Genomic DNA, 27422 nt, shown 5'->3' with positions numbered 1-27422 from the left:
AGTCTTGTTTTCATGCATGATGAATAGGAAAATCATGTTGAAATACTACTAACCATAAAACAAGATGACATATGTTGGCATATACAAACTACAAAAGCAAGTTAACACATCACACAATAAATGAGTAAACTCAGCAGGTCTCAACTGTCAACATGTAAGCCATAGCATCAGAGATGTTAGTAAGTGAAGTTATCTTTCCTGCACATCGACATTGTCATGTACCTCTTTGAATAGATACTTAACATGAGACTTGTGAAATTGTTCTCCTCGCGTGTTAGGTTGGTGCATTGTTACGGTAACAAAGCTGACGACCCATGTGGTAGATTTAACCTGGTGGTCATAATACATTTTGATCTATAAGTAAGAGTAGTGCGAAACCTCTCATATATATCCGCTGAAACCAAAAGTATACAAATGATGAATCAACGTGTAAGTTTGGCATTGTTTCGATCATTATAAGTTTAACACCAAATAATATTAAATCTATACAGAAATTTTAGCCTAGCCCAGGTCCTCTCAACCGCAGAAGGCAAGATGCGTCAATGCCGCGAGGGTTTCTGCAATCTCGCGAGATGACGAACTATTCTGAAAAGATTGTTTTCTTTTCTGTACCAATGGGGTTGCGTTTGCAACCGTAATGAGGTAGAAATCTAGTACGTGAGTGGTGGAGTCGTGAAGAAACTTATGTGCAAGAGCTTGGGGCCTACACGCCTGGGGCTGGGCTTCCTGTAAATCAAAAATTCTGAAAAGTATACTACTGGGCTACAGATGTTAGTTCGGCCACGCCTAGGGCTATAGCCCTAGTTGCCCTAGGCCTAATTTCGCCCCTGGTGACCATAATACATTTGGATCTATACGTAAGAGTAGTGCTAAACCTCTCATATCAATCCGCTGAAACCAAAAGTATAGAAATGATGAATCAACATGTAAGTTTAGCATCGTTTCGATCATTATAAGTTTAACACCAAATAATACTAAATCTGTACAGAAAATTTAGCAGCACAAAATGAGTTTCATACATATACATGGGATGATATTTAGATGGATAATGAAATAACTATACATAAAGGAGGAAACTTTACAGCACCACCGCATACTTATCGAGTAATCCCCTATCACCTCCCCTTCGCATCTCCCCCACCATCGCCATGCCATGCGTTACAACTGCACCAAACATGAGCATCCACATTATGAGATGGATTCAGAATAGCTTATCATTGCAGTAAGAAAACATTCCCTTGCATATGGAGAAGACCTTGATTTTATTTAAATTGTACAATGAGCAGTCAAGTAAGATGCACTACAACAGATCCTGTTCAGTCCCAACCAGGCAAGTCTCTTCAAGTACTAATGATGAATGTCGTTCTTTATCCCCCATCCGAATACCGAAATAGCAACTTGTTTAGGAGAATAACACTATCAGTTGGAGAAGGTTGTTCTTGCTTATAGGTCATCGAGACCCAACTTCTATACAGAAAACACATGAAACAGAAAATAAACTGTACTAAGGATGAATGAATCAACCGTGGCCTCGATGAATCAACCGTACCCGACGATCGCGAACAGGAGTCAACGATGTGTGCGCTACCGTCGAGGTGAGCATCCTTGTCGCCTCAACCAATTGAGCCTCATCCGCCTATCCAGGGCCTCTCCATCACTGCATGCATGGCGGCTACATGTATTGACGTACATGATGTTCGAGTTCGCCGAGAACAGCGCGCTTAGCAAGTGGCTCCACAGCGACGAGGTGCTCGGATGGGGCCAGCATGTCCAGGTCACGCTGGACATGGCAGGTGGACTCAACTACGTGCACAAGTATTCCAAGAGCAGGAACATCCTGCTCGACACATGCTTCCACCCTAAGCTCACAAACTTCGGCCTCGCACTCGTGATCACCGCCGATACCGAGGACGGAGCCCTGTGGATGACCCGACACATAGTCGGCACGATGCACACGCACGGCAGTGATGGCGAGCAGCAGCGCACACGCCACATGCACACACGTCCTCATCTGCGATGACCACAGTGTCAGACTGTCAGTTAATAGCTGCTGTCAAAGTTTCAGAAAAAATCAGGTTCGTCAGGCGTAAATGTAGTTGTCAAATGTTCAGTTTCGTCAGTTAGGATAATCTTCAGTTAGTGAAATAAGCCAAGCTGCGACTTGACCATAGATTGTTCGTGTAGCCCGTTGCATTGACCGGATCGTGGGATGGCATGAACTGAAAAGATTATGGGGATGATGTAGGCTAGCAAGCAAGGAACGTTGGGATGGCAGGGCTCACGTCTCGGGCGTGGCCTGATTTCCCCTTTTCAGTAAGCTCTGTACTCACCTGATTGTGTTCATCGCCAGTGATCTCGGAGTCGAACAAGAGACGCTGCAGCAGATCGGCAACAACAGCATCACGTCGTCCGGCTTCTACATGCTGAACACCTATATCATAAACAACAACAACGCAAGCATCTAAGGCGGGGCGGCTGGGAACCTCGCAGGGAGATGAGGAAGGGGAGGCTGGCAGAGAGCAGGCGCCGGTGAGCTCACCATCGATCTTGACGCAGAGGAGAGGAAACCAGTCGTGGGGGAGAAGGGGAATTGTTGCCGGCCCGGATCCGCCGCCGGGAGGCGCGCTGGGGCGATTGCCGGCTTGGATCCATCGCCGGGAGGCGCTTTGGGGGCGCGGCGGCGCGACGCGGTGAGGAGGTAGATGGATGGGGGCGCCGGGTCCCGGGTGCGCGTGGGTCGTCAGGGTCGGCGCCGGGGGTGGGTGGATGGCCGGGGGAGGCGCCCGACGATGGTGGAGAGGGCGGTGGTTGGTGGGGGTCGAGGGGTGGGGTGTGGAATGAGCCGGGGAGGAAGAAGGTGGGGGCGTGAGGGAGTTGTTTAGGCGGCCGGCGGTGCGGGGCAGGAGGAGGCCGGCGGCCCGCGGGGCGTCGCAGGAGGTGGTGGGGCGGGCGGAGCGCCGCGAGGCACTGCGTGGCTACGTTTTTCTCCCGTTCGTACCGGTTCGATTTGAACTGCGGGTTGAATACCGATAAACGCAGGGACCTTTCTGCAAATTTATCGCGACGGTGAATCCAACAGACTCAACCCCTACTTTATTATTAAAAAATTAGGAAAAAGATTATGGCTCCGCTCATTACATTCAAGTTAAACCGGACTTTAATCGAACTTGAACACATGTTGGCTGAGTCATAGTGCCATCGAATCGAGCTGACCAGTGCAGCTTACACTTGCCTGTATGGGAAGGCCTTAATGCGATCTATTGTCATGCCTCTCGTCGGTGCCTCCAACTAGGAAAGGTTATGTGCGCACACTACCCTGATCAGGTAGGTGGCCATAAGCCTTGTGTGCCCAAGTTTGGTTTGCGCTCTTGTCCCTGTTTGGGACCGTTTGTTTTGTTTTGCCACGACAGTGGCCGTTTGATGTCCAGAGTGGCATCTGGGCCACCCATGACTTAGCCCAAAGGGGAGTTGGTCGGAGTGGCCGGGAGAGTGTCAATGCAATAGCTTGGTTTAATCAGAACGTCGTTGGTCCACCCGAATGGGAGCACGAGGCCTTGGGTTCCGTGGTGGCTACAGTGCACTAACCTCTGCAGAGTGTATAATCTATCGATACCCGCACCCGCGGATATGGGCCCAGTTCATAGTATGTCACACTACAGGTCAACAGTAATAATAACCTGATTAATAAACAACCCTGGTACGATGAGGAAAGAAGATGATTGATCTTTATGTGGTCATGGGAGGATCACGATGGTATTCTTGATAATGATGAGATGATCTTGTTAGGATCACAATGGTATTCTTGATCATGATTGAAGTGATCCCGTGACCATGATTGTAAGTAAGATTGGCATACCTATGCTGGTTACGAGGTAACCTCCAAACAGAGTAAGTGGATCATGATATTAAATATCCTGCATGCTAGTATCATCATGTGCATATCATGAGTGACATTGCCATGCTCATTTCATTTGATGCTAGATATGTTATGTTCAACATGTCCATGCCATGCTCATTTATGTCGTTCTAGTAGTATCATGCTCATCATGGATGATTAATCTGTAAATGCCATGTTGTTGTTTGTCTAGATTGCTTTTGGTTGCTATGAGCTTGCACTAGTACAAAACAGGGCTTTCGTCACAGGGCAATATTCACATTAGTCCCGGTTCAGTCACGAACCGGGACTAATGTGAGCATTGGTCCCGGTTCGTGCGACTAAGGCATTAGTCCCGGTTCACCTGGGCCCTTTAGTCCCGGTTGGTGCCATGAACCGGGACTAAAGGGTGCGATGCCCATTAGTACCGGTTGGTGGCACCAACCGGGACTAAAGGTTAGACCTTTAGTCCCGGTTGGTGCCACCAACCGGTACTAATGGGCTTTGAGGCATTAGTACCGGTTCATGGCACGAACCGGTACTAAAGGTCCCATTTTCAAACTCTACACACACACACACACACCCGTGGACCGCCTTTTCAGTTTTAGAAAAAACAAAAGAAAATGGTGGAAATGTCAAAAAATAAAATAAAATAAGTTTCCCATGTGATATGTGGTCTAGTTGTTGGGAAAATTTACAAATATGAATTTCGACTTTATTTGCAAAATCTCTCTGGAATTTGTAAAATGGGCATAACTTTTGCATACGAACTCGGATTAAAAAGTTTTTTATATGAGAAATCATCTACTCGGAAAGTTACATCCGATTTTAACTGGGGGAACCCCGTTAAACATTTTCAAAATCCTCAAAAACCTAACAGAAAAAAGTTACGGGGCTTTTAAGATCTGGAGAGGCAAAAAAATTCAAAATTTTTAAACTGTGGTCAAACTGTGGTCAAACAATGGTCAAACTAATTATTCTAGAATACTAGTGTTACTAAATAATTATTTCAGTTTTTTTGAATTTTGGTCAAATCTGGTCAAACTGTGGTCAAACAGTGGTCAAACTAATTATTCCAGAAATATTAGTGTTACTAAATAATTATTGTTTTTTAAAACAATAGTTTCAAACTCAAACAGTGAAATGTGTCACTTCATGCTCAAGCTAAATTCCTGAGGGTTAATAGGATTGACATCTTACTATTGTCAGGAAAACAACAAGTGCAGACTTGGAAACGAGGGAGAATAGAACCCGGAAGTTAAGCGTGCTCGGGCTGGAGTAGTGAGAGGATGGGTGACCGTCCGGGAAGTTAGATGATTTGGAATGATGAGGGGTGATTAGAGATTAGAGGATAAATTGAGCAGTGATGAGGGGTGGTGATTAGAGATTAGAGGTTAAAATAATTCAGAAATTTGAAAATCAAAAAAAAATTGGCAAAAAAAATTTTCAAAAAAAAAATCATAAACTTTCCTTTAGTTCCGGTTGGTGTTACCAACCGGGACTAAAGGTGGAGCTCCACGTGGCGATCGGTATTATGAGTTTATGTGTTTTGATGTACCGAAAGTAGTTCGGAGTCCCGGATGAGATCGGGGACATGACGAGGAGTCTCGAAATGGTCGAGACGTAAAGATCGATATATTGGACGACTATATTCGGACATCAGAAAGGTTCCGAGTGATTCGGATATTTTTCGGAGTACCGGGGAGTTACGGGAATACGGGGGAAGAAGTATTGGGCCTCATGGGCCAAGTGATGGAAGAGAGGAGGCAGGACAAGGCAGGGCGCGCGGCCCCCCTGGCCCAAACCGAATTAGACTAGGGGGCCGGCCCACCTTTCCTCCTTTCCTCCCTCTCCTTCCTTCTCCCTCCCCTTCCTCTTGGTGGACTCCTACTAGGACTCCTCCTAGTAGGACTCCACACTTGGGCGCGCCTCTAGAGCCGGTCGGCGTCCCCTCCTCTCCTCCTTTATATACTGAGGCAAGGGGCACCCCATAGACACAAGTTGATTGTTCCAAGCCGTGTGCGGTGCCCCCCTCCACCATAATCCACCTCGATCATATCGTAGCGGTGCTTAGGCGAAGCCCTGCATCGGTAGCAACATCATCACTGTCATCACGCCGTCGTGCTGACGGAACTCTCCCGCGAAGCTCTGCTGGATCGGAGTTCGTAGGACGTCATCGAGCTGAACGTGTGCTGAACTCGGAGGTGCCGTGCGTTCGGTATTTGGATCGGTCGGATCGTGAAGACGTACCATTACATCAACCGCGTTCTCATAACGCTTCCTCTTACGGTCTACGAGGGTACGTGGACAACACTCTCCCCTCTCGTTGATATGCATCACCATGATCTTGCGTGTGCGTAGGAAATTTTTGAAATTACTACGTTCCCCAACAGGTTCCAGCCAGGGTCCCTGCGGAGTGGAGTCCATCACTGTCGTCGCCGTTTCACTGCCAGAAGTTATTCCGCTGCTACGAGTTGTTTTGCTGCTAGCATAGAGCAGGCATAGTGTCGTCGTGGCGATGTAATTCCCTATTATATTGGAACCTTTGTATCCATATCATTTGTAATAAGAGCTGATTTGTTCTATGCTAAGCAGTGTCGTATTCCAGAAGACTTGATCTCTGGGCTGAAATACGGGGTGTTCCGGTTCTCTGAGCCGGGGTTCCATAGGATATTCGCAGAATATCCTTTTTTACGGGTCCGCTTTGCGGGGTCTGCTCGTCCGCCCAACTCGCCGGCCAGTAAATCCATAATTTATATTAGAATTTTGGGCATGAAAACACATTTCTTTGCTTCTCTATTTTCTACAAGGGCATTGGATACATCATAATTCAGCAAATCTTTGCTAGAATAGCAAGACCAAAGAAAACAAGAACCACAATCATGCATTTTAGAAGATATCCAACTTCCATAACTACTCCCACTAGTTAGCCGTAGTACTGTCTGCGTGCAGTCGCCGCACTGTATGAGCGGCATCGGCGAGCCGGCGAGCCGCTGCACGAGCACCGAGCCCGGGCGACGGCCGACCGAGAACTTACCGGCAAACCGACGGCGGTGGCTAGAGGAGAAACCAGTACCTGCATGCGGCTCTGGGGCTTTGCTATGGCTGTGCGGGGTGCTCCTCGACCAATCCATGGCTTGGCGCAGCCATCGGTGGCCGGAACCGCCAAATCCGGAGGTCGCGACCCCCCACCGCCGATCTGCAAGTTTTCGGCCGGCCGCGGTAGGAGGAAGTGGTGGAGGACAATCTCGGGGCGTGCGGCGGCCCGCAGGCGTGACCCCGATGGCCGGTATGGCCGGAATCGTAGGCGGCGGCCCCACGGCGGCCAGGCGGCAGTGGGTGGGTAAAAGCGCGGGCTGAAATGCTCTCCCCACCAACCGCTACCGCTACAGGGCACCGACTGGGCGAGGGGGAGAACCCGCGTTTTCGCGGGTTGGGTGAGAATTTTGCCAAGCTCCGCAATTTTTTTACGGATCGGACGCGTTTGCCAGGGCTGATCGGGCATCATTTTTCGCGCGGATCCGCATTTTGGCGGTTATTTTACGGGTGGGGGCATTATATAGAGTCTGCTAGAGATGCTCTAAGATCGATCGACGTTCATAACGCCAGAGCCGTAATATCATATTCCCACAGTTTGCAACACTTGGAAAGGCCCAAACAGTTTGATGGACGGTTTGGGCAGATGCAGCTTCGATTTCTTTTGTTTTCAGCCTGCAGATTTAGTTCTTGTTGACCGCATCACACATATTTGATTTGATTGATTAACAAGGGACCGGCTAGGTGTCGATCGACTGAAATTGTATTCGGTCAGTCATTTTTTTGTAGGTGTGAACATGCGCAGCCACAGAAAAAAAGCGTAATAAAGCCGGCCGCAACTATGCGTGCGAGATTTGGATTGTGTCCTCGGAAAGCGAGAGAGAGAGAGAACGCTTGTGAGAGATGGTGCTGTGCACAAACATGCATGTCTGAGAAACATAATTGTATCTATAGTCCTCGTAGAAAGATAATTGTATTTATAGTCCTCGTAGTCGCTGGGGACGTCCAACTTGATCCTTGGAATTCGCTTATTGCTTTAATATCCGGTCCCGGTACAAGAAAATACATGCTCAATACGGTCTCTCAGGTTGAAACAGCAATCCTGACTCTACACGTTGCATACGTATCTCGTATTTCTTTAGCTCACGGCCCCATTTGTCTGTGGGCCGAGAAATAAAAGATTGTCTATGGGCCGAGAAATAAAAGGAAAAACGCACGGAGCGGGGATTCTAGACGTTGCATACGCCGTTTTTTTTATTAATACTAAATACTAATGCTTTAATTCTGAAACTAGTAATGATAAGTTGGAATTTTGAAATATAGGAAGGACGCCATGATTAATGGCCTCCAGGCCTGGTCGCTTTTGCGAACAACGTCCACACCTGGGCGCTATTGTTAGCAGCGTCCAATGCGCCTCCGTCCAACCTAAGGGCAACTATGTCTCAGAAAAAAACTAAGGGCAACTACAGATTCTCAAAAAAAACCTAAGGGCAACTCCAACGCGGCGACCCAAACTGATGCAGATTTTGTTCCTTCTTTATTTGTTTGATCCATCAGGCGAATGTCAGTGTCTGTTTTTTGTCCGCCGGTCCAAAGGGGCGACCAGCGCGGGGACGCATTTCACATTTGCGCTGGATTTTGATTTTTTATATATAAATAAAACAGCCATTAGAAGTCCACTTTACATTAATTAAAACCAAAAAATATTCAATGAAAACATTAAATAGTTAGCAACAGGCTGTAGATCTAGGCATCGTCGTTGTACTCCTCCACCTTGATCAGGTCGATGTAGACCGGCGTCTCCATCCATGGGAACGCCTGCTGGAAGCCTGCCAACTGCTGCTTTGCTTGTTGCTTGGCCTCCATCGCACGCTCCACCGCCTGCCGCTCGGCCTCCTCGTCAATCGCGCCCACTCACACGGGCGTGCATGACATATGATGGCAACGTGCTCGTCCACGACCACGACTGCCCAAGCATCGGCCATGGCTCCTCCTCCACAGTCTCAGGCGCGGGCAGTGCTGGTGGCGGTGGGGGTGCGTTGGCCTCCACCCCAACTGCCAATTGGCCAATGCCTGTGCAATGCCAGGCCACCTGGCGAGCTCATCACACTCTGAGTCCTCTATGACCCTCCTTGTGGTCTCCTCGATGGTCACAATGTAGGCCCCCTCGGCCTCCTAATCGTCCCCCTTCACCACGACAAGCAGCGATGCTGGAGCGGTGAGCGCACGCGGTGCACGGGGTGCACCCTTGAAGCACGACCAACAACACTGGTCGTGCTCGGTGGCGAACTGATACGTCTCCAACGTATCTATAATTTTTTATGTTCCATGCGATTATATTATCAACTTTGGATGTCGACATGGCTAGCGGGCGCCCGAGCGCCCATTGGTGGGAACTAGCGCTCATCCAAATATGGAAAGAGCAGCTAACGAGTACGACCGCAGTTCACAAAAAAAGAATCATGTCCTCGCGTGCATTTATTTGGGGATCCAAAAAGTTTAAAGAACTATAACTTCTGATTTAAGTGTCCAAATTCAATTTTGTTTTCACTGTTGGCTTTCTCGCGACGAGTTCTTCGAAACTAGATCTCATATAGATAGGTTTCGTCAAACTATTTTTCGAGGCAACTTTGGATACGATGGAGGCAACTTTAGTGCTATAGGAAAGCAACTTCATTTTTTTCCAGTAGGACCGCCTATTAGGTTGGTTTGTATAAAAAAAATGAGAAAACCACACTAAACATGATGCACCTTTAGTACTACATATGGAAAAGTCTAAGTTCACTATTCACGGGGCTATTAGAGGAAAAAACAAGGACAATAACTTTCATATCGTTATGCACTTGAGTATCACACAAAAAAATTAGCAAATTTTGGGGTGCTTTTGTGCAATTCCAGTGCATTCAACAAGTAACTCATGTGTGTTTTTCTATTGGTTGGTTTATGTAAAATGAGAAAATCAAGAAAATGTGTGCAAGTCCGACTCATCTTGTGTGTGTATGCAACTATACACATCTGCATATATCAATTGTTCTAGCAAACTCTAAGCAACTGCCCCCCCCCCCCCTAGCACAAATCCACACAACTGTTGTAGCAAGATCCAAAGCCACTATTCCTAGCAAAAAAATCCAAGCAATTATCCTAGCAAATCCAAGCAATTGTAATAATAAAACACAATGCAAAATTGTTTATAGTAAAACCAAGCAAATGTATTACCAAACAACAATGCAAAATTATTCTAGCATAACCGGGCAACTATCCTACAAAACGAAGCAACTGTACTATCCAATCCAAGCAACTGCATTACTAAATAACAACTATGAAAAATTGTCCTAGCAAAACCAAGCAATTGTCCCTAGCATTCCTACTTAGATTGTCTACTTTAGGCAGAAAAAACGTATGACCAACTTGAATAGCCTTTGTGAACAACTATCTTACACCCCCCTCCCCATGCAACTTTCTAACAAAAATCCAAAACAAGTCAATTACAAACAAAAACACAAAATAAAAATTGTTCTAGCAAAATAATCCAAGCAACTGTCTAGCAAAACCAAGCAACTATATTACAAAAAACACAAAATGCAAAAACCTGTTCAAAACGAATCCAAGCAACCGCCTCAACAAATCACGAGAACTTGACAATGATAATTAGTTGCCTAACAATGATGCCCGGTTTGCATGTCATCACTAATTAGTTGGCTACGATACTAGAACAAGTTGTCTGTCGGTGCAGCTCATGCTACATGCACTCTGAAACATAGTGTTGGCATACTCGATAGTGTGATAGACAACTTACATGTGAATTTAGTGAACATCATGGTCATGGAAGGCAACTTATAAGGACTTCTCCTTGATAGGCAATTATAGTAGGCAAACTAAGAAAAGTTGCTTTCCTATAGCACTAAAGTTGCCTCTACAGCACCCAAAGTTGCTCAAATTTTTTTTGTCGAAATATACCCATATGGGATCTAGTTTTAAAGAACTCGCTGTGAAAACCCAATGGTGAAAATGAATCTAAATTCCGATACTCGAATCAAAAGTTATGGCTTTTTAAATTTTATAAAACCCAAATAAATGCACGTATTATTTCTTCCATGACTTGTATTCGGATGGGTAAGGACCAGATAGTTTCCTTTTTTGTACTGTAATGACGACACGCACCCTTTATGGCAGGTCTGCTCAGATGCAACCCATGCCGTGTGACTTTTTTGTCGCATAGCACGTGCGCTCGGGAAGCTCAATTAGCGCAGCTGTACTGATAAGTATTTGGGAAGAAATAATGGTCTCCACGACACCCTTTGGTATCCTCCAAGTTATTTTCTCCACCACACAGTTGATCTCCTCTGTTATTAACCTCTCTTTTCCGGGCTCATCGGTTCCACTCACGCCAAGAGAACGAAACGCATGCCGTGGTTGGGGAAGAAGTTCGTCTTCCAAGTGCATCGTTCTTCTTCTCTCATTGCCTCTATCATACTCCCCTGCAGCATAAGCCTTCGAGAGCTGCCGGATTTCTGTGTTGCTGCCAACCTGAATCCCTATTTTGCCACCGTCGTCGGCTCTGCTGGCCCAAATCCCGCGCCCAGGCGTCGACCCGGACACCCGTTGAACCAGATGTGCTGCCGCCGGGCGCCGGCGTCCTCCTTCAATGTCACGTGGATAAGAGGTTGGGACTCTTCTCCCTCTCAGTCTCCTTAGATCTGCGGTTATTTTAGTCAACTTGGTTGGATGTTCTGATATTTGCTCAACTACAGACCTGCATATCTTTCTCTCATGTTTGATTAGTACAAATTTTATCTCTATTCAGTTTGAACTATTATGATTGTTTTGTAGGACCAGAGGATCAGAGTAGTCCAGTTCATTTTCAGGTGCGTTGTTTTTTTCTGGCAGTATTATAACATGCCATGCTCCAACCACGAGTTCCTACATCCCAGACCTTAAAAATCTTCTGAACATGTATGTGTGCGGCATAACTGCAGATCTTCATAACACCTTAATTCAAGTCTGTAAGGCTAATCGAGCCCATAATAGTAGAATGTGGACATCAATTTTAAGCAGATTGGATTGTCGTCGTCCTTGATGCAGCCACCCATTGGAGGCACTGCAGTTGACTGGTGACGCAATACTTTGCAATCCTGGACACTGTTCGAGTTTGTTGCCAGCCGAACTCAGGCAGGTAATCCCAAACATTAACTAACATTTTTTTTAGAAAAGGAGGATGACCCCAGCCTCTGCATCTGGGCGATGCTTACGGCCACTTTATTAATTATTCTCACAAGACCTTACAAAGTAATACAACAGTAAGACTAAAGCCGCCGTCTAATCATCTCTATCCAGCTGATGAAGGGGCGCAGATAGCCTGGGCCTAATACCAAACAGACATCGCTGCCAAACCTAACATCTAAGACCTGAGAACCCATCCAGGACGCCTGCCGGGCATGGGTCTCACCGGTCCGGCGTGCACTCAGATGCCGCCGCCGCCAACTGCCACCGCTCCATCTTCAGAACTGTCCTGATGCATCAACCTTGCTCGGTCTAGCTAACGTCGACGCCACCACGGCGCCAAACGGCACCTCCTCCCTGCGCGCAAACAGCTGAGCACGTCGCGGTCGCCACTGATACACCTCAGCGCCATGCTGCCAGGTATCACCAGCCGACACAGCTTGAAGTCCTTGGAAGATCTGTCGTGCGTAGCACCTGCCGACCAGGCATGACAAGGCGTAGCACCTGTCGGTCAGGCATGACTTGACATCACCACCGAAGCTCCGTGCAAGACGAAGCCGCTCCACCTCCTGCCTCTGACTCCAGCGCTGCTCCGCAAACGATGCTCTCAAGAGAGAAACGACACCGCAGTGCCGCCATCGTCCGATCTGGAACACCAGATCCTAGGGTTTCCCCCGGAGCAGCACGAGTGGGTCGACAATAGTTACACGACGATGCCTTCATCAAGGTAACGGCGAGAACGCCGCCATCGCCTGCCGTCAGCTCGGTTTTCACCGGCAACCATGTCTCCCCTACTCGCAGCCGGGACAAGATGATGGATCTCGAGATCCGATCACCAAGCCTCTGGCCGGCCATCTCGGGAAGAAGATGACCACCACGTCCACCAGTGTCACCACGCCGGGAACGCGTCGCCGCCGGCACCCCCATGGTGCCTAGAGGCCGACAAGCCCCGACGATTCCCCTTGCCAGCCGCCATGGCCCAGACCCCGACACCACCAGATCTAGATCGGATCGGGGTCCAGGGCCCCAAGCCGCAACCGCCGCGGAGGCAGCACCACTGGACGGACCCGAGCCCTCCAGCCCGCCGCCGAGTCATCGCCGGAGCTTCGCCGCGCCACGCCGCCAAGCCGCCGCCGGGATAACTCGTGCCGCCACTAGAGAAGCCGCAGCCGCCGCGCGTTGGAGAGGCCTCAAGCCGCAGCAGCCCTGCCGCCAGGCAGGGGCACCGCCACCCAGCACGCCCTCCGCCGCGCCGCTGGGCCCCGCCCAGCCCAGCGCCGTCCCGCGCCGCGCTGTCCCGCGCCGGACGCCAACCGCGAGGAGAGGGGCAAGATCCCCGCCGCCACCAACGCCGGCCGGTCTTTGCCCGGCGGCGCTGTGCGGTGGCGGCGGGGGGAGAAGTCGACGAGGGAGGACGAGGGGCGGCGGCTAGGGTTTCCCCCGAGGACGCTCGCGGGAGCGGCTCGGGGGGTCGGGGGGTCGGGGGGATGGGTGGAATTCAAACATTAACTAACATGCTTTGTTCTTTTCTCTACTATGCCTTCTGTGTAGCGTTTGAGGTCCTTCTCTTATCATAAGCAGAGGTGATGTGTTCTCTTTTAATCTTCTACGTTCTGTTAGCATCAGGATACATATATTCTTTATATTTTAATGTCATTCTATTTTCACGTATTTTTTTTAATTCTCATTCCCTTTTCAGTTACTATCGGGACATTTCCTGCCAATATTGCATTGCAGTTTCAAGTTGAGATAGAGGGCTAACTCTCTGTCCACTGAACTGTTAGATTGCCTCACTATTTTATTTCCTTTTGAAACTTACCTTTCTTGCAAATTGCTCTAATATTGTTAATTTCTTGCTAATTGTTGTCTAATATTTCCTTCACTAAATGTAGTACAGGTTGAATTACTTGGCAGTAATAATGTCACAACCAGAATTGGTATGCCTATGTTCTTGACATCATGCACCTCTTCTCACACGTTGTTTCCTTTCCAGTTTTCAATTGCCAACACTGTGCTATTGTCATCGACTGAAGATAAGAAGTGGGTATAATGCAGGTGACTAAGAAGCATTACACCTTCCAAGGCAATCATCGATGCCTATTTGATCTGTTCTATTTTTATTGGGAAATTTTACGGTGCATTATAATACACCAGAGTACGCGTATTATATGGGCGATCTAACGGATAAAAATAACTAGGCCTTTTTGAGCCCAAGGGTATTTTCGACCTAAAATTTTTTGTATCTTTAATCGGCCCAATTAAGTCCAGGGGTATTTCCGTCCTAAATTTTTTGATTAAATTAATTGCATTAATAAAAAACTTCATTATAGAGGTCCAATCATCGTGCGTACTCTTTTGAATTTCGGTTCGAGCGGTTCGTCCTCTCTCCTCCTCTCGAGCCCTAACCTCGGCGCCCTCGATCGTCGCCGATCGCCTCTGGCACCTTCGATCGCCGCCGATCGCCCCCGGCTCCCTCGATCGCCGCCGATCGCACTCGCCGTGTCACTCCTTCCTCCTGCTCCTACTCCCCCCTCCCCCTCCATCGCAAGTCACCCCACTCGGGTCGCAGCGCCAGATCTTCCGACGAGCCACTAATCCCCTCCTTCCCCGAGCGGACGCCACCTTCCCCGACCCGAGAGGCCACATCATCCTCATCGACGTGCATCAACTTTTTCACACCGGATCTTCGCTGTAAGTGCCTACCATCTCAAATCTTTTTTGGTCCCTTATGCATATAGTACCAATAGGTGTCGTATTTGATTAGGGTTTAGGATATGTCATGTGAGGTTTAGGGTTTATGGTTTCAGAAAGGTGTGACCAGATTTCGATTGAAAGGGAGTGTAAGTTGGATTTAGCTAGGACATATTGATGTAGTTAGTTAGGGTTTATGGTTTCAGAAAGTTGTGACAAGATTTTGATTCAAAGGAAGTGTAACTCGGATTTAGCTAGGACATATTTAAGGACTTAGTTAGGGTTGTGTGGCATGAGAAAGTTGTCAGCAGATTTGAATTCAAAGAAAGTTATTTTGGATTTAGTTAGGAGATGCTTTTGAATTGAGTTTCGAGATATTTTGGATTTAGTTAGGAGATAATTATTTTTGTATGGAGTTTGGAGTTATTTTGGATTTAGTTAGGAGATAATTTGGATTTAGTTAGGTGATAATTTTGGATTTAGTTAGGAGACAATTTTGAATGGAGTTTGGAGATAATTGATCTATCAGGGTGGATCTATCAGGGGACTTGAAGGATTCGTGCACTTTGGATTTAGTTAGGAGATCATCACTTACAGCAAGTACAATCAATTAAATATTTCTGGATTTAGTCAGGGCATATTTTATACTTACTTACAGCTTTTGAAGGACTGAGTTTGGTACATGAATCCGATATGAAAAATTAAATCCATTATTTAAGCAGAGTAGTGCATAATTATTATGTATGCTATCCATCCGTAACATTGACTATCTGTTTTCGTTGGCGGCATAACGACATGGATGATAAAGGCAACGATGGCGAAAACTTGGGTGATACAGGCAAGGATGACAGGGACATGGGTGATAGACAAAACGAAGGCAAAGGAATGGATGGTATGTGCACGGATGATAATGATAATGACGATGCAGGAAAGGATGGCATAGACATGGATGATGTACACATGCAAGGTAAAGGAATTGATAATAAAGGCATGGCTGGTTCAGATCTGAATGAGTATATGGAATACTTAGAGATTGTGAACAAGACTTTCAGGACTGAGGAAGAAGCCTACATGTTCTACGTAGGCTATGCAAAAAAAAGGGTTTGGTGTTAGAAAGGATGATCTAAAGTACAGGGGTCCGGGTCTAAAACAAAATGCATACAGAAGGACATACAAGTGCTGCAAACAAGGATGGCGGGCCCTTAAGCACTTTAACAGAGCTGAAAGAAAAAGAACACCGAGGGGGTCTGTCTCGGTGTGGTGTCCCGCTCTTTTTCAGGTTGAGCTACAAGATAGCAGTGGCCTCTGGTTCGTCAAGAATTTTGTGGACAAGCATAACCATCTGTTTGTCCCTGCTGACCTGACTCCCTACTTATCGGCTCATCGTAGAATGACTGACGCACAAAAGGCCGATGTCATCGAGTATGCCGTCGGTGGACTTCAAACACATCAGATTATGAATGTAATGGAGAAGAATGTCGGAGGTCCCGACAAGCTTGGATTTATAGATCGAGACCTATACAACCATGTTTCAATCCAGAAGAAGCGCAAGATAGAAGGTAGTGACACTAGATATTTGCTCACCTATATGATTGCACAGAAAAAAGCAGACCCGAAATTCTTTTTCAAATACACAAAAGACAGCGAAGGCCATTTGAGGAACATATTTTGGGCTGATTTCACAATCCCGGATTGACTATGTTGCCTTTGGTGGTGTCGTGGTGTTCGACAGTACATATCGGTCTAACAAGTACAGGCTTTCGTTTGTTCCATTTGTTGGTCTGAACCATCACCGCAACACAGTTTTGTTTGGGGTCGGTCTAGTGTCAGATGAGATAGTTGCATCATACCAGTGGCTTCTTCATGTATTTTTGGAGGCAATGTCCCAGACAACACCCATTTCAGCAATCACCGATGGGGACGGTGCAATGGCTAAATCAATAGCTATTGTCTGGACTGGAACAGATCATCGTTTGTGCACATGGCATATTGAGGAGAATATGGTGATGCACCTCCGCAAGAATAAGCTTGAGGAATTTAGGGAATTCATTTACCGTCGTTGGGATGTTGAGAGTTTGAGAAAAGATGGGAGGCTTATAAGGTTTGGTTCAAAATAAAACCAACGGGGAAGAGGTCGTCATGGGTTAACAGGATGTACGAGCTGCGACACAAATGGGCTGCTGCGTACACAAAGGGTATATATTTCCTAGGAATGATGAGTAATCGGAGGAGTGAGTCTCTCAACTCAAGGCTTCATGTGCACCTGAACAGGAAGATGCAGCTTGTTGATTTGTTGCAGCATGTTGAGCACTATGTATCCATAATGCGTAAGAATGAAGCAGCATTAGACGCAGTAGCGACACATACGATACCCTTCACTAAGCTGAATGCACACCCTCTGGAGATTGCTGCCTCTTATATTTATACAACTGTGACGTTTCCATGGGTAAAGTGTCAGATTGTCGAAGGAACAAATTGGCAGGTCACAGACTGGGTAGCGTGTGATGGTTTGGTCGTGTTTGGAGTTTTGTGCAAAGTCCCATATGATAAAGACCCATATGGTAGGGATGCTACAGAATTGCAAGGTAAGGAAGGTAAGGATGCTGAGGACTTGCATGCAAAAAACTTGGATGCTGAGGATCCCAATGACTTGGAAGGTAAGGATGCTGAGGACTTGCATGCAAAAAACTTGGATGCTGAGGATCCCAATGACTTGGAAGGCAAGGATGGTGTGGACTTGCATGCAAAAACCCTGGATGCTAAGGATCCCAATGACTTGGAAGGCAAGGATGGTGTGGACTTGCATGCAAAAAACCTGGATGCTAAGGATCCCAATGACTTGGAAGGTAAGGATAGTGAGGAGTTGGATGCACAAGGCGTGGATGCTAAGCCTATGGATTTTATATATCACGTGACTTGTCTGTTTACAGGAGCAAGACTGGATGATGCAGCTTGTAAATGTAAAAAGTTGGAGAGTCAGGATTACCCATGCGCACATATATTCTGCGTTCTGGATCATCTTGGTGTACACACATTTCCAAAAAAATTGTGAAGAAAACATGGACAATGCATGCCAAGCCAGTGTTCCCTTCTTCGAGGACTGCAAATACTCATGTATGGTCTGATCACATGAATAAGTATCATCAACTACGCAACATGGCTAGTGACGCTTTATTCACAGCCGCAGCTAGCGATTCACAGTCAGAACAGGTGATGGACCTCCTCCGGAGTATATTGGTTGATGGAGAAAAAACTGATTTGGATGAAGGCCATAAATCGCTTGTTCCTTTGCCGGCATACTTCTCTGCTGCTCGCGAATGCTGCACTGATGACGTGGAAAATCCAATCAAAATAGTTCCAAAAGGGAGACCAACTATCGAAGAATCCAACAAGAGGATTAAATCCAAGCACGAGCAGATGAGAGGGAAACAAGCAACGAAGTTAGTGCACATTTTCATCTCATTGTTCATTTCCATACATGCTTACAATGTTAATATGTTCTTCGGGAGAGTGTTCACATGTTTTTCTTCAATTTACGCAGGAACAAATCGGGAAAATCAAATGTCACAAGAAGGAAGAAGCAAAAAGAGAAAGACTTAGAGACAGAAGAAGACACAGAGTCAGATACAGAAGACGAGGAAGATTCAAGAAAAGCAACGAAGTTAGTGCACATGTTAATCTCATTGTTCATTTCCATACATGCTTACAGTGTTAATATGTTCTCCCGGAGAGTGTTCACATGTTTTTCTTCAATTTACGCAGGATAAAATCGGGGAAATGAAAGGTCACAAGGAGGAAGAAGCAAAAACAAGAGACAGAGTCAGATACAGAAGAAGAGACAGAGGCGGATACAGAAGAAGAGACAGAGGCAGATCAGAAGAAGAGGAAGATTCAGGTACAGAAGAAGAGGAAGATTCAGATGCAGAAGAAGAGGGAGAGTCAGATGCAGAAGAAGAGGAAGATTCAGATGCAGAAGTAGAGGAAGATTCAGATGCAAAAGAAGAGGAAGATTCAGATGTAGAAGATGGTGGGCTGAGGAGGGCTAGGAAGAGACCATTGGAGGTTGCAGAAGAGGATTATGCAAAACCAAACAAGTGGACATTACCACAATTGTGCGTACTTAAACATGTTTTCGAATGCTGGCTGCAGATTCATCTATTTCATTTTTTGCAGGAAACGCAAGGGCGCTCCAAATGTCAAAGCTGGGAGGAAGAAAAAGAACGATGACAAGGGTGCGTGAGGAAAACCAGTGAAGTTAGTGTCTGTACTTACATGTCCGCTCTACATGTCAGGTCTTTGCTAGTACTGTGTTGACGTTTCTTAACTTTTCCAGGAAAGACTCTAGGAAGGGCGGTAAAGAACAGGCCAAAGGGGTGATGAAGACAAAAAGGCCTGCTAGGAATGTACCAAAGGCTGAGCGAATAAGATCTGTCAAGTTAGCTTCTGCTGCTATGAAGAGAAAATCAGTGAAGTTAGTGTTTTTTGTGTTATAGTGTACTGTACATGCTCAAATCTTCTTTGCTATCCTATTAACAAACGTTATTTCATGCAGGGAAGCTAAAGTGAAGTCGAGACAGGATGTTTAGATGCACAGGGTCAGGCAGAGAAAACAAAAGGATTTCTGGGGTCGAAAAATTGAGAACAAACTGAATTAGATAGTTTTCCATGCCGTGATCCACCTTGTTTCTGATGTATTATACCTATTTGATGGACTGCCACTATTTTTTTGAATTCCTGGTCTGATTGGTACACCCTCATTTTATTATGGACGGGTCGACATGGTAGCCTAGTTATGATTTATCAACATCGATCAAACAATGCATTTTAGTGAAGTTGGTTATCTGTATTTTTTTCATTTTTATATATATACGAAAATAGAACGTTGGATTTCCTCACAAACCTACTAAATCAAAATAGAAACCTCGTTTTCAAATAACCTTGAAAAACGTTTATTTTGAAATAGAAAATAAGCATACTGATATTTTAAAAATAGCATGCTCATTTGAAAAAAGCACCCCAACTGTCTGTCTCAGGCGCGGGCAGTGCTGGTGGCGGTGAGGTTGCGTTGGCCTCCACCCCAACTGCCAATTGGCCAATGCCTGTGCAATGCCAGGCCACCTGGCAAGCTCATCACACTCGGAGTCCTCTATGACCCTCCTTGTGGTCTCCTCGATGGTCACAATGTAGGCCCTCTCGGCCTCCTAATCGTCCCCCTTCACCACGACAAGCAGCGATGCTGGAGCGGTGAGCGCACGCGGTGCACGGGGTGCACCCTTGAAGCACGACCAACAACACTGGTCGTGCTCGGTGGCGAACTGATACGTCTCCAACGTATCTATAATTTTTTATGTTCCATGCGATTATATTATCAACTTTGGATGTCGACATGGCTAGCGGGCGCCCGAGCGCCCATTGGTGGGAACTAGCGCTCATCCAAATATGGAAAGAGCAGCTAACGAGTACGACCGCAGTTCACAAATATGGAAAGAGCAGCTAACGCACAACCACGCCCGTCCTCCTCTCTGTCTCTACATGATGGCATTTTCACTTGTGAAGTATGATTTGCAAAAAAAAGTCCAAGTGTTTACCATCTTGCTCTTCCCTCTGATGACTGCCGAGCGAGTGACGGTGTTGAGATAGTATGGTATGGGAGGTTGGCACTTCTTTACTATGGATTTGAGACGGTCCCGTCGATCCTGGTTTAGCAATACATGGTTGCCGTAGAAGATGCGATCCTCGAAAGTTCCTCTTCTCCCTAGGTATCCCGGACCTGTATAAAAAAAAATAAGATGACAGAGTAGTAAATAATTTCATACGTAAGATCTAGAACATCAGCACTGGGTTGATGATCAATGCCTACTCCAATGATCAAGAAATGAAGGACATAGATAACCCAATCACATCCACCCAGCAATATCTCGTAGAAACATGGGCAAATTGAATATTTGATTTATTTAAACTAACAACTAAACACTGCTCTATTTAAGCTCTAGTTCAGTCAACGTTGATTTGGAAGGTCATCTAGAACCCAAACAGAGTAATGTGTGGTAATTAAGTGTCACTCAAACATCAACTTTAGATAGTTCACAGTTCATTTAATATCTGACCAGCCATATAGAACTTTACCCTTGTGTGCCAAGATAGGATCGTGGTCCACATATCCATCTCCATCAGAACTATCATCAGTGTCATTGTCGCTAGAGGTGTCGTCATCACCGCTATAGCCATCACTCCCATGTGAAGTGCCATCTGAAGCATCATCTGAGGTGGTCCGGTGATCACTCTCTTCACTGCTGATGAGGATGGTTTCCCTTGCCATTCAAACCTGTTGCATGCATTGCAATGAACAAATGTTAGTTATTGATATATGAAATCAGTCTTCCATTAGGACTTGTTAGCACCATATACAATGTGAATAATCTTTTCGCATACTTCTTGCTAAGTACGTAGTTCATGTATAAACATCTACACGAAAAAACTAGTCGACAACCAGATTGATACTACTAGACTATTCGCATGACTAGTCAAGACTAGTGGTTAGACTCATAATCATTGGGAAGACAGAACCAATTAGGATATTTCAAAGTTACAATTTTTTTGGCATATTTTTGTGACGTTGGCATAAATAGTTGGTAGCCAACCAATTAGTAGCGAACATTTGGCATTTTGCCAGATATTGGCACGCCAAATTTTGGCATCGAACCATTCATGCTGATAGATCATGATTGGCTTGCTAGCAATGGTGGCATTGCCAAATATTGGCAAATTTATGTGAGCTGGACAAGAAAACTTGGTAACCAACCAATTAGTAGCCATGTATTTTTGGCATCAAACCAATTTCGCACATAATTCGAACAAGCAGTAAAAAGAATCATCAAAAATATAAACCAACCATAATTGTTACACCATGATTTGTAGCCAACCAATCACTTAACAAATCATTTCATCAAAGGTATGCACAAATTAGTAGCCTTGCATACTTAAGACATCATTCAAAATATGAACCATGATTGATTGCTCTCATCGAGCAATACGTGAAACTATAACTGATCTGCCTTTGATCACTGCAAATTCCTGATGGGCTGTTGTGTGGTACCATCAGGTAATAAATATAAAGTCTTTAAATTGTCCCAACTAAACAAATAATCCATTTGGTGCTGTACATAACATTTTTAGAGGTAGCTGTGGAGGTTAATTTTCCAGTGAGAATAAGGACATGATAGCATCTCTCAAGCAAGATGACAGCATAGTGAAGGCTATGAGAACGAGCAAGGTATGCTGACCAACAGTCACCCTTTTGTATACTTGCTATTTATTTACTCATTACTACGCATACCAACAAGTAAAATCATGATTATAAAGTATAATGGCAGAAAATCCAACATTGAGGAATTTGTTGCAATGTGAACTACTAGTTCACAGCAAATCTTCATTGACCCCAACAAGCCCATACCATATCTTGGAGATAGGCTGACATAATTCAAGTAAGCAGTAACAACAATCATCAAAAAAATGCACCAACCAAAAATATTACATGTGTGCACATATCATAAAAAACATGCACCAATCAAGAGCAGTCTATACTTGACAAATCCTTCAAAATATGCACTAATCATCATACTACCATCGAGTAGTACATGAAACTATAACTGATCCTCATTCCATCATTACACATTTCCTCATGGACTGCTTCTGTGCTCGCCTTTTTAGTTTTTAATAATTAAGCATCAGCAAATACATATACACAGTCTTCAAACTATCCCAACAAACCAAAACATGTGTATGCTCCTGTGAATATACTTTTTATATATCTAGCAGTGGGGGATCATTTTCCAGGGAGAAAAAGTACTTGATAGCATCTGTCAGGCAAGATGATAGCATAGTGAAGGCTATGTCGACGAGCAAGGTATGCTGGCCAACACCCACCCTTTTCTCTTACTTGCTACGAAAGTGTTTACCCATTACTACCCATACGAACAAGTAAAACCATGATTATGCAGTACATTGTCAGATTATCTTGTTGTAAAATTACTTGTTGCAATATGTCCTACTAGTTGACAGTAAATCTGCGAATACCCGAAACATGCACACAAGCAAGTGTCAGATTTTAACTTGGGCGGTGCTGCTAGATCACAAAATTAAGGTCAGATCGACATGCGAAGGGCAGGGAATATCAATCTTACCTATGAAGTGGTACCAGATGGGGCTCGAGTAGACTTGTTTGAAGCTGGCACCACCGGAGCTTCGGGCGGCGCGGTCAAGGATTGGGGAGAAGAGGTGCTGTTGTCAGACCTTGTTGGCGATGAAGCAGTGGAGAATCGTGGCCGGAGCAGGGAGGAGTGGGTGGCCTTGCGGACCGGCCGATTTGATGATGATGGGGGCGGCCAAGGTGACGGCTTGGCAAACCCTAGCCGTCACCCTCCGCGTCGCCTCTCTATCTCTGCAAAGAACGAAGTGTGGTGGGATTGGGAATGGGGGTGGGGTTGGGGCCATCGCTCGCTTTTCTCTCTGCCTCCCACTTGTACAGGCCCACAAAAGGAACAAAGTGTTGGGCCGGATCAGATGCAGATTTGGCAGCTTTACCAATTCTGGCCAAACATAAAAGATCAGCATGACCACAGGTGTGCTTTTGAAGAAACCCTAAAAATACAGTGCTGTTCATATTGCATGTGGATGAGTCTTTCAGTACACCAATTGATCTTGAATAATTTTAAGCACTCCACAGTAAATATATGAAAATAATGGTTAACCAATAAAATGGTAAACTATTAGATGCAAGGTTACAAATATTGTGAAAAATCAACACTTGAATTGTATGCATTTTTATGATTAAATTTAATAAATGTAACATTTTGCAAAAACTATGATAAGTAAAATATTCATTGGTATTTAAAAAAACGCAAATGACTACTTATGCCAACCAGAACTTCTTCAGGGTTTCGATTATTCATCTATTCTTTGGCATGCTGGTTCTCATAACACCTTCTTCGGACCTTCTCTTTGTCCGACAAATTCCTGAGGTATTGGGCTAGCGCCTTATGTTTCGCCTTCACACCATGCTTCATTTGGTAGCCTTTGGCAACTCCTTCGGCGTGCTCAAAAATACTAACGAAAGCCAGGTCCAGATATTTGCCACAGAACGCGCAACGATACGCCATACGCTTAAGCACGTTGCACTGTCCATTCTGCAATTCTTCAAGTCTTTTCTGAGTGTGTGCATCCATCTCTCCTTCGGAAATGTCTGCATAATCATGAGAATAAGGCTGCAAGTTTAAATTATGTATGATATAAGTTGCACCATTGTTTACAGTACCTAATATTCCTAAGTTCCATACTGTAGTGCCTATAAATTATTTTTAAAGTAAATATTTATTAACTTTGAAAATTGAAGGAGAAAAGAGCAATATCAAATCCATATGAAAGCATAAATCATATGATGTACTTTAAAAAATGTCAATAAACATGCACAACCTTTATGATGTCTGACTTTTAGCATAAAACCAAAACGCACTAAATTGTGGAGTTGATGAACCATTAATTTCTCAAAGATTGATTGAATAAATAATGATCATTATGTCCTGATGATCAACAGTATATTTAGAGCTAGATTCCATTATGCCAATTCAACAACATATTGATGGTTTAATGATTAACCTCTAACCTTAAACTTGAAGACAGATCTAGGGTTAAAAAATAAAATTACCGTAACGGAATTCCAGTCCATGCCGTGCATGTGCTGCTGCTTGTGATCGACGACGGAGTAGTGCACCTCCTCGTTGACACGATGCTTATCTGGGTCGGACACCGAGTAGTCCAAAGCTTTCTCGTGGGGATCCTGATCCATGCAATGGACGACGACGTCGGTGGTTAGCCCCGCAAGTCCACGATCTGCCACAACGGCGTCCATGACAGGCCCCCCATGTCCATGGCCACGATCTGTCACGACGGCCAATCGACCTCCACGAGTGGATTTCATATCCGGCGGCAGGGAGGCGGGCGTGTGAGCAGCGGTGGTGGTTTTAGAGCGTACCCTAGGGGGAGAGATGCGGGGAGTAATTGGTAGTTACCTACTATAGCGGAAATACTTGTGAGAAAAATTGATTGGTCGGCGTTGGGCACCTTCAATGCAGCGGCGCTTATTTAGGTGCTTAATTAGGATCCTGGAAAAAAATCAAAAGCGTAGGCGCTTGGGGCAAGAGCTAGGAACTGGATTTTGTACATCTACGTGATGCAAGCCAAAGATCGTGTTCGGGGTGGATGGGTTGGGGATTGAAAATTGTGTACATAAACCCTAATGCTCAAGACTTGTGAAACATCAGATCAAATTGTCATCAAGTGATCTAGTATTACTTGGATCGAGACTTTGTGATCATCATGTAGCCATGCCACAACCAACACGATGGTTCTAGTATTACTTGGATCGAGACTTTGTGATCGTCATGTAGCCATGCCACAACCAACACGATGGTCTCCGTGGCCATCTAGACATCACACCATGCACCGTTTGCCGCCTAGACCTCAAGCCATGCATCGATAGTTGTCACGTCTCGCATGCATTTGCGATGCTAGGAATGTCATCACGTGATGTTATAAAATAACAAGCGCGTGACAATAATTTGAAAAAACAACAAGAAAATACCCTGTCCCAAAATTTTGACTAAAACATGACTTGATACGTCCGTATTTATACAAATCTAAGACAAGAATTTTGGGATGGAGGGAGTACTAAAGCATCAATATTCCAATCCTAGGTTGCTATAAGAGAAGCTTGGATTTCCATCTACTAGGCTGATTGCAGCTCAAGGCTACAATTGCATTGCACTGGTACGTTAGATGTAGTCAGCACACAACTTAAGATGCATAGTTGTACCACAGTTCAACAGTAAGCATACGGTACTTCTTAACATAGTTCATCCATAAAGTCTCGCCAACATACCACAAACTAAGGTAGTACTTAACCTAGTTCAGACCAAAAGAGCTTCCATTCTAGCTGTCAGGGTGCACGCACTGCCCTAAACCCTCTCCAAGAACTCAGCAAGCGCGGCGTGTGCCACCCTGGAAGCATAGCCATGGGCGTGGCTAGCGGCTCGTCCGAGTGCATGCTGGATAACACTCATACGGGTGTTATTAACCTTGTGGTTGCAGAAAGGGCATCCGTAGCCCCCAGCACTAGGCCTGACATGTCAGGCATGCACACCACCGACAAGCTCCCTCCCCTTGCGCCTCTTGTAGATCATCTGGCCTTCTTCGTCACTATCGACGTCTTCAGATAGTATTTACATGTAGTAAAAAATGTTGCGTAAAAATGGGAATTCAGCAGGCACAGAGTCTATGAAACATAATATTATAGATGATAGCATAAACCCGAAACCCTAAATGATCTTGATGAAAGAAGTGTGTTATTTATTAGGTGCTACATAAACAACCAAACGGATAACATACAATAGAAAATAATGAAGGATCAACCATACATTTATGTGCCAAGCACCCACCACAGTTACAATGACGATGAGAGCACACAACTTAATGCAAAAAAATCCACTCACGACGTAAAATGCATGAACTGATGATGTACCATGGCAGAGCTGCGTAAAGATGTACCAATGCAAAAACAAGACTTAAAACTTACATGGATGACTTGCTGATGTGTCACTGGTGCATGACTCGATAAAATAGGTAGTGAGTTGTATATATTTAGCAATATAGGAAAAGAGAGTCGTCTCTAGAACAGTAAAAAATCAACTACATATGTATTCTCCAAGCTTCCAACACACCGCCCTTGCTCACTGATATATTTGCTAGTCAAGTAGTAAGATTTGACTACCATATCCAGCTACTGTTTCCTGGTTCTCTATCTTAAAGATACAGCCAGTTGTCTATCTTATGATCTCATTAGCTAACCGCAAATTGCTATATAAATAAGACCATTCTGTTGCTTTCTTGCATCCAGTCCATTGTCATAGAAGAGCCACCCTGTATCTAGTAACATATAGATTTTGTGTGGTTAGGATCATCAATATTGAAAGTCCCCATGTTATCGTCATGGCAGATTCCCCTGTTGATACCCCGTCCTTCAATGGTCCTTAACTATTTAACGTTCTAGCTAAGTAGTTATTATGAATTCTGACAAGAAGCGATCCAAAATTTTGTATTTACAAAGAAACTAATTAACAATGCCCAAGTAAAACAGTGATGAAATCCAGTTTGTTTATGCATTAGCTGCTGCTTAGAGATAATCAATGTTTGAAATCATTGTCACAATCACTTAGGTAGATCATTAAATTAAAACCAAAGATCAGTGCTCAAAGAACAAAAGTAGCAAAACATATACTCAACATTTTAAGACCTTATTTGCCTAGTGCATAACTCGTGCTCAGCGCAAATCAATCTTTATGTTATTATCACAATCATCTGCATAGGAAATTCAATTCCAGGGTGCAGCTACGAAATAGTATAAGCACAATAACCAACCCTGGTCGGATTATTAGCAGAACAATTTATATAGATCAAAAAATGACCTCTAAAGGGCTCAACACATGTAACCTAGCAAGTTACATAACACATCTACAGAATCTAGATAGGCATTTCATCAATTAAGGAA

At 45.0% G+C, this 27422-nt stretch overlaps 2 protein-coding genes and 1 long non-coding RNA gene across 3 annotated transcripts; 2 read left to right on the top strand and 1 right to left on the bottom strand.

The window, feature by feature from the left end:
* Nucleotides 1–919: 919 nt before the first annotated feature.
* LOC109771459 (uncharacterized) lies at nucleotides 920–7008 on the bottom strand. The gene is made up of 5 exons (XM_073497881.1): nucleotides 6814–7008; nucleotides 2540–2975; nucleotides 2331–2431; nucleotides 1550–2011; nucleotides 920–1164 (listed from the first exon to the last, which is right to left on the bottom strand). Exons 1-4 carry the CDS (start codon nucleotides 7006–7008, stop codon nucleotides 1673–1675), a joined length of 1071 nt encoding a protein of 356 aa, XP_073353982.1. The 3' UTR covers nucleotides 920–1164; nucleotides 1550–1672.
* A 4271-nt stretch (nucleotides 7009–11279) lies between these two features.
* Nucleotides 11280–14416, top strand: LOC141020509 (uncharacterized). The gene is made up of 4 exons (XM_045228016.2): nucleotides 11280–11573; nucleotides 11741–11775; nucleotides 14028–14067; nucleotides 14186–14416. Exons 1-4 carry the CDS (start codon nucleotides 11315–11317, stop codon nucleotides 14191–14193), a joined length of 342 nt encoding a protein of 113 aa, XP_045083951.1. The 5' UTR covers nucleotides 11280–11314; the 3' UTR covers nucleotides 14194–14416.
* A 45-nt stretch (nucleotides 14417–14461) lies between these two features.
* Nucleotides 14462–19698, top strand: LOC109771463 (uncharacterized). The gene is made up of 5 exons (XR_006663133.2): nucleotides 14462–18261; nucleotides 18363–18482; nucleotides 18584–19075; nucleotides 19155–19292; nucleotides 19374–19698. It is a non-coding gene; the product is annotated as an uncharacterized lncRNA (long non-coding RNA).
* The last annotated feature ends 7724 nt before the right edge of the window (nucleotides 19699–27422 follow it).

This window comes from Aegilops tauschii, chromosome 4, assembly GCF_002575655.3.
Source record: "Aegilops tauschii subsp. strangulata cultivar AL8/78 chromosome 4, Aet v6.0, whole genome shotgun sequence".
NCBI lineage: Eukaryota > Viridiplantae > Streptophyta > Magnoliopsida > Poales > Poaceae > Aegilops > Aegilops tauschii.
This window is presented reverse-complemented; position numbering and strand designations above follow the sequence as displayed.

What these genes read in the sequence shown, in the direction of transcription:
- LOC109771459 (XM_073497881.1), bottom strand. Translation starts at nt 7,008, where the DNA reads ATGGATTGGTCGAGGAGCACCCCGCACAGCCATAGCAAAGCCCCAGAG. An exon ending in GCGGCGACTGCACGCAGACA is followed by an intron (nt 2,976 to 6,813) that starts GTACTACGGCTA and finishes AGAAAAACGTAG; the next exon opens with CCACGCAGTGCCTCGCGGCG. An exon ending in CTGGCGATGAACACAATCAG is followed by an intron (nt 2,012 to 2,330) that starts GTGAGTACAGAG and finishes TGGTCATCGCAG; the next exon opens with ATGAGGACGTGTGTGCATGT.
- LOC141020509 (XM_045228016.2), top strand. Translation starts at nt 11,315, where the DNA reads ATGCCGTGGTTGGGGAAGAAGTTCGTCTTCCAAGTGCATCGTTCTTCT. An exon ending in CAATGTCACGTGGATAAGAG is followed by an intron (nt 11,574 to 11,740) that starts GTTGGGACTCTT and finishes ATTGTTTTGTAG; the next exon opens with GACCAGAGGATCAGAGTAGT. An exon ending in GTAGTCCAGTTCATTTTCAG is followed by an intron (nt 11,776 to 14,027) that starts GTGCGTTGTTTT and finishes AATGTAGTACAG; the next exon opens with GTTGAATTACTTGGCAGTAA.